General features: G+C 41.2%; 4 protein-coding genes across 4 annotated transcripts; 3 read left to right on the top strand and 1 right to left on the bottom strand.

Annotated features, from left to right (window-relative positions):
- The first annotated feature begins 220 nt into the window (after positions 1 to 220).
- LOC114109582 (histone H2A type 1) lies at positions 221 to 713 on the top strand. Its single transcript, XM_042237197.2, has one exon. It carries the CDS (start codon positions 261 to 263, stop codon positions 651 to 653), a length of 393 nt encoding a protein of 130 aa, XP_042093131.1. The 5' UTR covers positions 221 to 260; the 3' UTR covers positions 654 to 713.
- A 5879-nt stretch (positions 714 to 6592) lies between these two features.
- LOC101106041 (histone H2B type 1-K) lies at positions 6593 to 9835 on the bottom strand. Its single transcript, XM_060403399.1, has one exon. It carries the CDS (start codon positions 9785 to 9787, stop codon positions 9407 to 9409), a length of 381 nt encoding a protein of 126 aa, XP_060259382.1. The 5' UTR covers positions 9788 to 9835; the 3' UTR covers positions 6593 to 9406.
- On the top strand, positions 8746 to 10991 carry LOC114109581 (histone H4-like; the record flags this gene model as incomplete). Its single annotated transcript, XM_042236855.2, has 1 exon — positions 8746 to 10991. A coding segment is annotated over one exon (420 nt), but the record flags the coding sequence as incomplete, so codon positions are not given.
- Positions 10080 to 10555, top strand: LOC114109690 (histone H2A type 1-H). Its single transcript, XM_027959079.3, has one exon. It carries the CDS (start codon positions 10119 to 10121, stop codon positions 10503 to 10505), a length of 387 nt encoding a protein of 128 aa, XP_027814880.1. The 5' UTR covers positions 10080 to 10118; the 3' UTR covers positions 10506 to 10555.
- Positions 10992 to 13234: the final 2243 nt, after the last annotated feature.

Genomic DNA, 13234 nt, shown 5'->3' with positions numbered 1-13234 from the left:
TTTATATACAAGCTCTTATGCAAATAAGGTGATACGTTAACGTCTCAGTCTTATTGATGGCTGTTCCAGAAGACGTCAGAAATTAGTTCTGCCCAATTAGAACGCAAGAATACCAATTCGCATTCCCATTGGCTAAAATGAAGCCACAATCCTAACCAATGACATGCCTTCTTTTCGCGCCTAATGAGGGTTATAAAAGAAATGCTACCCTTGTAATTTCACTCTTCCGGTAGCCGTTTGGGGTGAACTTAAGATTTGTAATGTCTGGGCGAGGTAAACAAGGCGGCAAGGCTCGTGCCAAAGCCAAGACACGCTCCTCGCGAGCTGGGCTCCAGTTCCCTGTGGGCCGTGTTCACCGGCTGCTCCGCAAGGGTAACTATGCCGAGCGGGTCGGGGCCGGCGCGCCAGTGTACCTGGCGGCGGTGCTGGAGTACCTGACGGCCGAGATTCTGGAGCTGGCGGGCAACGCGGCCCGGGACAACAAGAAGACCCGTATCATCCCGCGTCACCTGCAGCTGGCCATCCGCAACGACGAGGAGCTGAACAAGCTGCTGGGCAAAGTCACCATCGCTCAGGGCGGCGTCCTGCCCAACATCCAGGCGGTGCTGCTGCCCAAGAAGACCGAGAGCCACCACAAGGCCAAGGGCAAGTAGTTGCCTGGAGTATAGTAACTCCTCGGAGTCCAAACCAAAGGCTCTTTTCAGGGCCACCCATAGTTTCGGTAAAAGAGCTTGACATTTGTTAATAATGTTGGATGACAGAAAAATACAAAACTTAGTAGGAAAACTTTTGGCTTCATATAGTGGCATGTATGGATTACAGGTCAAAAACCCTTAGTGTAAAATTTGGTCAGTTTAGCTCATTCTTTTTCAACTTTTTTTTTTTTTTTTTTTCACTAAAATTGCTTCTTCCTACGTCGAATTTTTTTAGCACTTACCTCACTCATCCTATTGTATGTTTAAAATTCTGGTATTAACATGAAGTAGAGTGAAGTGAAGTCGCTCAGTCGTGTCCGACTCTGCGACCCCATGGCCTGTAGCCTACTAGGCTTCTCGGTCCATGGGGTTTTCCAGGCAAGAATACTGGAATGGGTTACCATTTCCTTCTCCAGGAGATCTTCCCGACCCAAGGATTGAACCCGGTTCTCCTGCATTGTAGGCAGACGCTTTACTCTCTGAGCCAGGAGACCCTTACGTATTAACATAAGTAAGACTTATTGGAATAAATGTTGACAATATCTAACAATCCTAGACACTGATACGGCTTATCAAAAAAGTAAAATGTTTGACTTTTAACAGGTTGTTCAGGAGCTATGTAACCCAAGTGATTTCATTCATTATTCCATTGTGTTTGTGTTTATGTCTTCCAATTGTAGGGGGGAGGGGAGTTACTTTTCCGCACCCTCGTGAGTTTTTGACAGAGAGCCTGTAAGCAGATGGGTTAGGGGTTACCCAGAAAGAACCAGGAATGGCTTTCTCCCTCTCTCTTTTTTTTTTTTGGCGTCGCCCTGCAGTTTGTGGGATCTTAATTCCTCGATCAGGAATTGAACTCTGGCCCTCGACAGTGAAAGAGTGGAATCCTAACCACTGGATCACCAGAATTTCCCAGGAATGGTTTTGTGACATGAGCCATTTTGGCTAAAATCATTTTTTTATATAAGCCTAGTGGCAATGGTTGTCGTTTAACAGTCTCAGTAATTGATCTGAAGAGAAGTAAGAGAATGCAGGAATAAAGGAAAAGCAGTAAAGAGATACTGCTACTGCTAAGTCACTTCAGTCGTGTCCGACTCTGTGTGACCCCATAGACGGCAGCCCACCAGGCTCCCCCGTCCCTGGGATTCTCCAAGCAAGAACACTGGAGTGGGTTGCCATTTCCTTCTCCAATGCATGAAAGTGAAAAGTGAAAGTGAAGTCGCTCAGTCGTGCCCAACTCTTTGCGTCCCCACGGACTGCAGCCAACCAGGCTCCTCCATCCATGGGATTTTCCAGGCAAGAGTATTGGAGTGGGGTGCCATTTGCCTTCTCCGAGTAAAGAGATAACAGTTCAGCAATAAAACAGAGTTCTAGTTCCTCAAGGCATATAGATAATCTGATAAGTCTTTGAGTTCTGCAGGAAAGACCCCACCTAGGTGGAGGATAGAATGATAATTTTGCCCCTGGTAACTTGAATCAACCTTTGCCCCAGTTCTATGCTGATTTCTCCTCTGCTCCAGACCCTTTATGAATATGCATGTTCCCTTGGCTTAAAACCCCCAATTTTGCTGTTCAGGGAGAAACTGCTTTGGGAATATCCCTGGTGTTCTCTTTAGTTGCTTTTTGTAATAATAAATCCTTTCTTCCTTCTGATCTTTGGCTTGGTTGTACCTTTCGGTTCGATACCCACCAAGGGGCAAAACCCAGTTTTCAAATAACAAGTCTTGTAATAAAAGACAAATTCTAAAGAGAAAAACAAGTTTCTTAACATGTGTACCTCATGTAAACATGGAAGAAATCCAGGGAAAAATGAATACCTCCCAAGGTGCCTTAGAAGGCCAGGAGTTCTCTGGAGGCTTTCACTGCTGATAACGCAAATTCAATCCCTTATTGGGGAATTAAGATCCCTCAAACTTCTGAGGTATGGACACAAAAAAATAAAAAGAACTCCACCATAAATACTATTTGCTGTTGAAGATGTGAGGAGGTCAGTTATGAGGAGGTTACCAGGGAAACAAGAGTAGATTCTCCTAGGCATATTTAAATTGATACCTCCTCCATTGTCTATTGGGATTAAAATTATCCTTCCTGGTAGAGAGGAGGGACATCTCTTGTCAATTTGTGTCCAACTTTTAGGAAAATCAAAGGAAGGCAAGAAGACTTTCTTGGATCTGCTTCATCTCAAATACTTCAGTTGGGCAAATCAATCTTTGTGCTAAATGGAGTATCTTGGGGTGGCCTATTCTATCCTTCAACACCAACTACTAATATTTTGTTGATTTATACTGTTGTCTGTATTAGTAAAAAATCTGAACTCAACCTTATATTTATAAATGATGCACAGAAAATATTTGTAAACAAAAGTTTTAAAGTAAATTAAAGCTCTTTCATTACAATACAGGCTGCCCCAATGGCTCAGGTGCAAAGAATCCACCTGCAGTGTAAGATGCAGGAGACTCAGGTTCGATCCCTGAGTGGGTCAGGAAGATCCCCTGAAGAAGGAAATGTCAACCCACTCCAGTATGCTTGCCTGGAAAATGCCCTGAAGAGGAGCCTGGAGGACCACAGTCGATGAGGACCTCCACCATTGCAATAACTTAAAGTTTTGTGTTTTTGTTTTTGTTTTTGTTTTTGTTTCTATTTCAAATCCAAAGTTCTGGGTTGATAATGTAGTTAAACATTTTTTTCCTTATATTTGTAAGTATTTATGCGGTGGCTCAGATGGTAAAGCGTCTGTCTACAATGTGGGAGCCCTGGGTTTCATCCCTGGGTCAGGAAGTTTCCTGGAGAAGGAAATGGCAACCCACTCCAGTACTCTTGCCTAGAAAACCCCATGGACGGAGGAGCCATGGTGTCCATGGGGTCGCAAAGAGTCGGACATGACTGAGCAACTTCACTTTCTTTTTCTTTCTTTCTTTCTTTCTTTTTCTTTCTTTCTTTCTTTCTTTCTTTCTTCCTTCCTTTCTTTCTTTTCTTTCTTTCTTTCTTTCTTTCCTTTCTTCCTTTCCTTTCTTTCTTTCCTTTCTTTCTTTCTGCTCCATTACAGACAGTTTGGGCATCTATTCATTTTGAGATGAGAAGATAAAGATCAACTTTAAGATCAAGAATATTTAAGGAAGATCAAGAGCAGAGAAAACAAGGGTAGAAAGGGAGTTCACAGAGACAGGAAGAGATCAGATCATGTAGGGCTTTATGATCATGTAGGTTTTATATGCTATGTTATGTTTTTACAAATCATTCTAAGGGTTTTGAATGAAGGAATGGCATAACCTAATTTACATTTCTTTCAAAGTTCACTAAGGCAATTATATGGTGAATACAAAGTTTGGAAGTAATGATATAAATTAGGAAGGCTATTGCAATGGTCTTTTTGAGAGATAATGGCGGTTTGGCCTAAACTGGGGGCAATAGATGATGGTTTGGTATAGATATATTTCGCAAGTGTGACCGATAGTTTGCTGCTGGATTTGATTCATACTGTGTAGGAGAGGGGAGAAAATATTTTTCCCTTTAAATTCTTGGCTGAGACTTCCTATAAGACAAGTTCAAAATCACCAAATTTTTATTAACATGTATACCTCATATGTATATGAGAGACACTTAGGAAAAATGAGTAAGCGCCTCAAGATGACCCAAGCCACCACCTTATATATGATCTTTGTTGTTGTTCAACTGCTAAGTCAAATCTGAATCTTTGCCACCCAATGGACTGCAGCACACCAGGCTCCTCTGACCTCTGCTATCTCCTTCAGTTTTCTCAAATTCGTATCCATTGATACTGTCTAACCATCTCATCCTTGGGCTCCTCCTTCTCCTTTTGCCTTCAGTCTTTCCCAGCATCAGGATTTTTTCCAGTGAGTCAGTTCTTCACATCAGGTGGCCAAAGTATTGGAGCTTCAGCATCAGCCTTCCAATGAATATTCAGGGTTGATTTCCTTTAGGATTGACTGATTTGATCTCCTTGCAGTCCAAGGGACTCTCAAGGATCTTTTAAAATGACAGTTTTAAAAGCATCAATTCTTTGGTGCTCAGCTTTCTTTATGGTCCAACTCTCACATCCATACTTGACTACTGGAAAAACCATAGCTTGACTATGCAGTCTTTTATTGGCAAAGTGATGTCTCTGCTTTTTAATATGCTATCTAGGTTTGTCATAGCTTTTTTTCCCAAGGAATAAATGCCTTTTAATTTCATGGCTGCAGTCACTGTCCTTAGTGATTTTGGAGCCCAAGAAAATAAAATCTGTCAATGACGGTACCAGATGCCATGATCTTAGTTTTTTGAATATTGAGTTTTAAGCCATCTTTTTCACTATACTCTTTCACCCTCTTCAGGAGGTTCTTTAGTTCTTCACTTTCTGTTAGAGTGGTATAATCTTCATATCTGAGGTTGTTGATATTTCTCCTGGCAATCTTGATTCCAGTTTGCGATTTGTTCAGCCTGGCATTTCACATGATGTACTCTGCATAGAAGTTAAATAAGGAATATACAGCCTTGTCATATTTCTTTCCCAGTTTTGAACCAGTCCATTGTTCTGTGTTCAGTTCTAACTGTTGCCTCTTGACTTGCATACAGGTTTCTCAGAGACAGCTAAGGTGGTCTTGTTTTCCCCTCACCTGAAGAATTCTCCACAGTTTGTTGTGATCCACACAGTCAAAGGCTTTAGTATAGTCAATGAAACAAAAGTAGATGTTTTTCTGGAACTCTCTTGCTTTCTCCATGATTCAGTGAATGTTTGCAATTTGATTTCTGGTTCCTCTGCCTTTTTGAAAGTCAGCGTGTACATCTGGAAGTTCTTGGTTTATGTACTGTTGAAGCCTAGCTTGAAGGATTTTGAGCATAACCTTGCTAACATGAAATGAGCTCAATTGTACAGTAGATTGAACACCTTTGGGGACTGAAATGAAAGACAAAACAAAGTTGTATGAGGGCAGGGGTTTGGGGCACGGTTACCATTACAAGTTTTTCCAAAAAATGCATAGTAAACAAAGGTAAGGACTTCCCCAGTGGCTCACAGGTAAAGAATCCACTTGCAGTGCAGGAGATGCAGGTTTGATGCCTGGGTCTGGAGGATCCCCTGGGGAAGGGCATAGCAACTCACTCTAGTATTCTTGTGGGGAAACTCTCACGGACAGAGGCTGGTGGGCTACAGTCCATGGGGTCGCAAAGAGTCAGGCATGACTGAAGCCACTGAACACAATGCAGATTAAAGTGGGTGCTTTGTCCCAGAATTCTTTTTTTTTTTTTTTTTTTTTGCAATTTAGAATCATCCTTCTCTGCTTAGTATGGAGAGGGAGACGTAAATGGAGCTTTCCTCTATAAGTGTCTCTTACAAAAGTATAATTTTTGTTTTCAGAAATTCTCCTGTCTATGCTGTTTCTCGAAAATAATTAGTTCAAAATAATCCTTATGACAAGAGGGGTGGCATAGTTTGGGGTGGCATGTTCAGCTACACTTCAACTGTGAAAGAACATAAAGATATAAAGAAAACACTTGATTTAAACTAAAGTTTATCTTGACCTATTAAGTCAGTTACTATGTATTTTTTGAACATAGTATTGTATAACATACTATATAATAGGAAGAGCACTGTATTTTTATAATACATTGTATCTTTATAGAATAATAAGCCTTTGTCTCTCAATTTCAGAAGTTATAAAGAATCTGACAAACTTTTCACATATACATTCATTACTAGTCTTACAATCACTAGCTGTTATGCAAAAACTCATGAAACCAGATAGGGAGAAAGGCTAGTAGTTGGTGGGAATTTTACTGATTTATTTTAAAGTAGAGAAGGGTTTGTAAAATATATTCCAGTTAACTAATGTTGGGAAAATAGAATTTAAAACAAGAGAAAATTTATTATAGACTAAGCTTCATGCTTATTAAAAACATTGTGCTCAACACAGGCAATGTTTTATTAAAGAGATTTCAAAAGAGGGGGAAAAAACCTGTTATATAGGTAAGAGGGTACATCCATTACATTAGTAGGCTTTGCAATCTAGAGTCGGAAAACTGGGAAACAGAGCACTTTCCCTTGTTGATTACATTTCAAAAAGAGGACTCCAAGGTCCTTGAGGAAACATTCTTGAGATAGGAGGCTAGCCAAAGGGTGTTTTTAGCCATTAAGAAAATTTACATACCTTTGAAAAGGACAGAGAAAAAATTTTTGAAAGAGAAAAAGGGAAAAGGGATGGATAATTAAGCCTCTTATTTTCAATTTGTATTTGCCCTTAAATTAACTTGAATTCCCTGGAGAAGGAAATGGCAACCCACTCCAGTACTCTGCCTAGAAAATTCCATGGATGGAAGGAGCCTGGTGGGCTACAGTCCATGGGGTCGAAAAGAGTCGAACACGACTGAACAACTTCACTTAACTTGAATTAACCTATACTAGCTATCTACCCCCTCTATAAAATATACTGAATTTTGTTCCTGTTGTTTGAATCAGTTTTGTTGTTTCAAAAGTTATTAATTCCATAAAATTGATAGTTTATAGGAGTCCTTTGAAAATTCTATAATGCAAGCTTCTAAAAGTAACTCACTGAAATAAAGGAAAGTAAGAAAATCATTGAATAACAATGGGATTACTTGCTAATGCTGAAAGAAGAGATTAAAATTTCTCAGAATTTAAGCAGTAGTTAAATTATAAATATATTTTAAATTAAGCATGTATAAACAGGAATGTTTAAAATACATAATCTTTTTTATAAAGACTTTCTTAGAAAGACAAAGGTAGACTTTCTTTTCTCTATTTGAATTTTGTACTATTCACTAATGAAAAATTAACTGCTCTTCTAAGTAATGAAAGTAAATTTTAAAAAAATTATATGTTACCTAGAAAAACATCTACAAGACATTTAAAGGCTCGGATTCAGTATTTTTCTGATTAGGAGGACAAACTATTTCAAAAATAACAAATATACCCTAATAAATGTATAAATTTATTACAGTTAAGAGTACTAAAAGAACTTCATTCTTGCACCTCAGTTCAGTTCAGTCGCTCAGTCGCGTCCGACTCTTTGCGACCCCATGAATCGCAGAACGCCAGGCCTCCCTGTCCATCACCATCTCCCGGAGTTCACTCAGACTCGCGTCCATCGAGTCCGTGATGCCATCCAGCCATCTCATCCTCGGTCGTCCCCTTCTCCTCCTGCCCCCAATCCCTCCCAGCATCAGAGTCTATGAGTCAACTCTAAGCATAAGGTGGCCAAAGTACTGGAGCTTCAGCTTTAGCATCATTCCTTCCAAAGAAATCCCAGGGCTGATCTCCTTCAGAATGGACTGGTTGAATCTCCTTGCAGTCCAAGGGACTCTCAAGAGTCTTCTCCAACACCACAGTTCAAAGGCATCAATTCTTCGGCACTCAGCCTTCTTCACAGTCCAGAATAGTATAATGGTAAAAATTAACTTGAAATAAACAATTGTGAGGTATGAGTTCACTGGCAAATACTTGTATTTCAACATTACAAATAATTAAAACCCTAGAGCACTATCATAGACTGATCAGAATAAAAACTCTAGAAATAATTTTAAGTGAAATACTCAATAAACGATCAATTAAGTTCCTCCAATCAGTGGATAAAGCGTTTATTACGTTATACTTATTAGCGGGATGGTTAATTTAAAAAAATTTTTAATTATCTACACAGAAACCAAATCTAGATCATTAATATAGAGTTCTTTTTTGTAAAACGGTTCTACACATTATCAGCAAAATAATAGGAACTTATTAAAAATGAAAATTGACACTGAATAGAAGAGAATTTAGCAATACATCTGGAAGGTCTCAAAATTCTATTTTATCAGAACATCTTGTTCTATTTCTGGAAGTTAGTGTTTCCTTCATATATTAAAAAAAAACCAAGATATAACATTATGCAAATACTATTAGAGAAAGTAAAGATAGAATATTTTATTCTGTGGTTTTATGTAACATCTACAAGGTTAAGGTTTTGTAATTTAACGAGGATGAGGAGAGAAACACATTAAATGAGAAAAGGGAAAATATACAGCCTAGGCCTTGAGGCTAGTGAAAAGAATTCACTGAAAGAACAGAAAGGGAGTAATATGGTTGGCTTGTTTCTTTAAGAACCCTCCCCAACCCAGAGAGCTTCCCGCCAAAGCACTTTGGGTTTTCATTCTGGTCCGCAGACTCTACGCACTAAAGGGGCTGCAACAAACTGAAGGTACTTTACTGTTCTCGGGTCTCGGAATATCTGGACGTGGTAAGGGTGGAAAGGTTTTGGGAAAGGGGGGCGCCAAGCGTCACCGTAAAGTTTTGCGAGACAATATTCAGGGCATCACTAAGCCCGCTATTCGCCGCCTGGCTCGGCGTGGAGGAGTCAAGCTCATCTCTGGCCTCATCTACGAGCAGATCCGCGGGGTCAAGCGCAAGACTGTCACCGCCATGGACGTGGTCTACGCGCTCCAGCGCCAAGGACACACCCTCTATGGCTTCGGCGGCTGAAAGAAAAAGTTTCACCTTATTTGTGTACTCAAAGGCCCTTTTTAGGGCCCGGAAGTTTTCACTGAAAGGGCTAAAATTACACCACAGAACACAGCATTTAGCGATAACGGCTAGTATTTACCAAGAACGCTGCGGTGTTATAAAAAAAAGTTGAGTACGTGTTTACAGTTCTTTATATTGAAAACTTAGTGGCTCTTAAAAGAGCCTTTGTGGTTGGTTTAAGAATGGTCACAGGACAACTTTACTTGGCGCTGGTATACTTGGTGACGGCCTTGGTGCCCTCAGATACCGCGTGCTTGGCCAGCTCCCCAGGCAGCAGCAGGCGCACGGCCGTCTGGATCTCCCTGGATGTGATGGTCGAGCGCTTGTTGTAGTGCGCCAGACGCGATGCCTCGCCCGCGATGCGCTCGAAGATGTCGTTCACGAAGGAGTTCATGATGCCCATGGCCTTGGACGAGATGCCGGTGTCCGGGTGGACTTGCTTCAGCACTTTGTACACGTACACGGAGTAACTCTCCTTGCGGCTGCGCTTGCGCTTCTTGCCGTCCTTCTTCTGCGCCTTGGTCACCGCTTTTTTGGAGCCCTTTTTCGGGGCCGGAGCGGACTTCGCTGGTTCCGGCATGGTTTTAAAGACTAACGCCGAAGTCTAAAACGCAAACCAGAAAAAAGTGATACAGAACGCAAAATGCCTCTTTTATATAGAACCTCCTATGCAAATAAGGTCATAGGTTAAAGTCTTAGTCGATTGGTGGTGGTTGAAAAAGACGTCATAAATTAGTTATGCCCAATCAGAACGGAAGAATCCCAATCTCTCATTCCCATTGGTTAAAATGAACCCACTAACGTAACCAATGACGCATGTTCTTTTTCGCGCCCAATTAGGCTTATAAAAGACGCTGCACCTGGAGCTTTACAATAGTAAGTTTATTTGCGTTGCAGCTGTAGAGTTCGAAATGTCTGGACGTGGCAAGCAAGGTGGTAAGGCTCGTGCTAAAGCTAAGACCCGTTCCTCGCGAGCTGGGCTTCAGTTCCCCGTTGGCCGCGTACACCGTTTGCTCCGCAAAGGCAACTATGCCGAGCGGGTAGGTGCTGGGGCCCCGGTGTACCTGGCGGCGGTGCTGGAGTATCTGACGGCCGAGATCCTAGAGCTGGCGGGCAATGCGGCCCGGGACAACAAGAAGACGCGAATCATCCCGCGTCACTTGCAGCTGGCTATCCGCAACGATGAAGAACTCAACAAGCTGCTGGGTAAGGTCACCATTGCTCAGGGTGGTGTCTTGCCTAACATCCAGGCCGTGCTACTGCCTAAGAAAACTGAGAGCCACCACAAGGCCAAATAAAGAGGTTAGGAAAGGTGAAGAAAACAACGGCTCTTTTCAGAGCCAACTTACATTGTCAAAGAAAGAGCTGTGATTACTGTGTATTTTGAGTGATAAGGCTGTAAGATGCTTGCACTGAGGCTGTGAAGCAATTCTGACGGCGTTTTAAAATATGGTCTGAATTGACGTTCACGTGGACTAGTATGTTCACGAGGGGCTTACTTAGAAGCTGGGGGGTGAATCAACAGGTAGCTTCTTGAAACCAGATAACCCTAATGTTTCCTGGTAGTGTTCTTACGTAGTCAATATGGGGGGCACTGGTTACCTTTAGGAAACATTTAGCAGTATTGAGTATAGTAGAAAAATCCTTTGAGAACGTTTTGAATAAGTGACATAACTAAAGGATAGTTTTTATCATGTGAAATTCTTGAGTTCTTTCATTTTCTTGAGGATTTATCCGTAATGGGAAATTAGCTTGTCGATTAAAATCATACAGTATTTTCTTAATCTCGTGTAAATCCTTGAACCTATTTCTTTGGGATACATACATTTGTTTAATGCACTCCTGTGTAGACAGTCAAATGCGGCTTAAAATCTGCCTCCCTGGAAGATACCTTAGTTTTGTTCGTGCGTGCTGTCGCTTCAGTCTAGAACTGCGACCCCATTAACTTAGCCTGCAAGTCTCAGTCCATGAGATTCTCCAGGCAAGAATACTGGAGTGGATTGCCATGCCGTCCTCCAGGGCATCTTTCCCACCCAGTGATCGAAGCCAGTGATCTTTCTTAGGTCCCCTGCATTGGCAGGTAAGTTCTTTACCACCGGTCCACCACTAGGTGAGGGAGCCCCAAGCAAACACGTAAATATGTAAGACAATATTGCTGCGAAGAATATAGGGAGGAGATAGGTCATAAAGCATAATGGGAACTCATTTTAGATAGTGGCTAAGTGGAGACAACCTCTTTTAAAGGAGTTACCTGATCAGAGACCTACATAAATCGAAAAAGAAGCAAGACAGAGAAAGAGAATTTCAAGTAGAAGTAACAACGTGCAAAAGCCTTAAGACAGAAAATATGTTTTTCTTGGGAATAACCAGAAGGCCCATGAGGTTATGAACTTGAAGGGGGAGGGCCACTATAATATAGGACTTTGGCTGTGCAACTTAATGTGTATAAGTAGTCAAAAACAACAGCAACCCTGATCTCTTGAGATAATAAATTTGATAATACAAATTAGCTAAATAGAAAAAGTATGAAATCCAACCCACTTAAAAAAAAAAAAGACACCATAGAAATAGTATTGACCTCACCTTATTATGTGGTTCAAAACCTGAAAGATTTTGGAGAACATTCTTTATAATTCAGTACAGGATTTATTTGCTACTCTTAGTCTTCATTTGCAGAAGCCTTTTTGAATGAAATGATAGTAAAATGCAAAAGGCCAAGGAAAAAAACTATGATCATATAGTGGTGCAGGTTGGGTTCTCTAGAATCAGATGCTTCAGACAGTTTGGGGTGCAAGATGTTTATCAGGGACCAACATTGGTAGAGGAAGGAACTAGGATTGGACAGAGGATGTCAAACTGTAATACAGGCCAGACAAACATGGGGAGCAATGGAGCCTGTATTACCTTTCAGAGTTGCCCCACGTTGGTGAAAATGTCCCCAGATCAGGTTTTACTTCCCCACCTTGCTTTGCCACTGATATGGACTGCACTAGGAAAGGACATGCCTTGAGTTGGGTGGAACTCTGAAACTCTAGGAACACTGAAGGAGACAAGAACTGCTGCCTATCTACTAAGTGCACTCTGCAATTGGGCAGCAAGTCTTTCCTTGGTGAGGATCAAGCTACTGCATTTGCTTGTGTATGACATATATTAACATGAATATAAATATCAATGTTGAGTCATGTCTATGATAGTATTTGTAAAACTGACTTTAGCATGCATAGCTAGTATTGTTTCTTTGTTTTCACTGAGGGAATTTAAAAGAGATGTGTTTTCTTTTGAGAAAAATGAGAAAACCTATAAATTTTTACTAATTCCATATACTCCAATACGATTTTAGATGCTTCAGTCATTGCAAATGGATGGTGATATAGAGCGATTATAAGTAATATAAGAGGGTCATTGGAAAAGATCCTGATGCAGGGAAAGATTGAAGGCAAGAGAACAGCTGAACTGAACTGATGAGAGTTCCACTGGGCTTCTCTCCCTTCTCCAGATCCTCCTTGGAAGGAAGAGGGTAGGGCACAGCCTTTAAAAGAATGACATAGCCATAAAACATGACAAAGACTGGTTAGAACCAACGGGATACAAAGATGGCAGAAGATTCAACTTCCAGTAGACTTTGAGCCTCATATGCTCATTGTAATATTTTAACAGTTAAATGACACACCCACTAGCACCATGACAGTTCTGAAGTGAAAGTCACTCAGTCAGGTCCGATTCTTTGTGACCCTATGGACTACGCAGTCCATGAAATTCTCCAGGCCAGAATACTGGAGTAGGTAACCTTTCCCTTCCCCAGGGGATCTTCCCAACCCAGGGATTGAACCAGGGTCTCCTGCACTATAGGTAGATTCTTTGCCAGCTGAGCCACAAGGACAGTTCTGAGGCTAACTGTAAAAGGTCAAAAAGTGGGCTGTGGCCCAATACCTGGAAATCTCTGCCCTTTTCCCCAAAGAATTGGAATAATCCACTCATTAGCCTATGAAATTACCCTGCCCATAAACTAATCATGCTATATTTACAG

The sequence above is a fragment of the Ovis aries genome, chromosome 20 (genome assembly GCF_016772045.2).
Source record: "Ovis aries strain OAR_USU_Benz2616 breed Rambouillet chromosome 20, ARS-UI_Ramb_v3.0, whole genome shotgun sequence".
Taxonomy (NCBI): Eukaryota; Metazoa; Chordata; class Mammalia; order Artiodactyla; family Bovidae; genus Ovis; species Ovis aries.
This window is presented reverse-complemented; position numbering and strand designations above follow the sequence as displayed.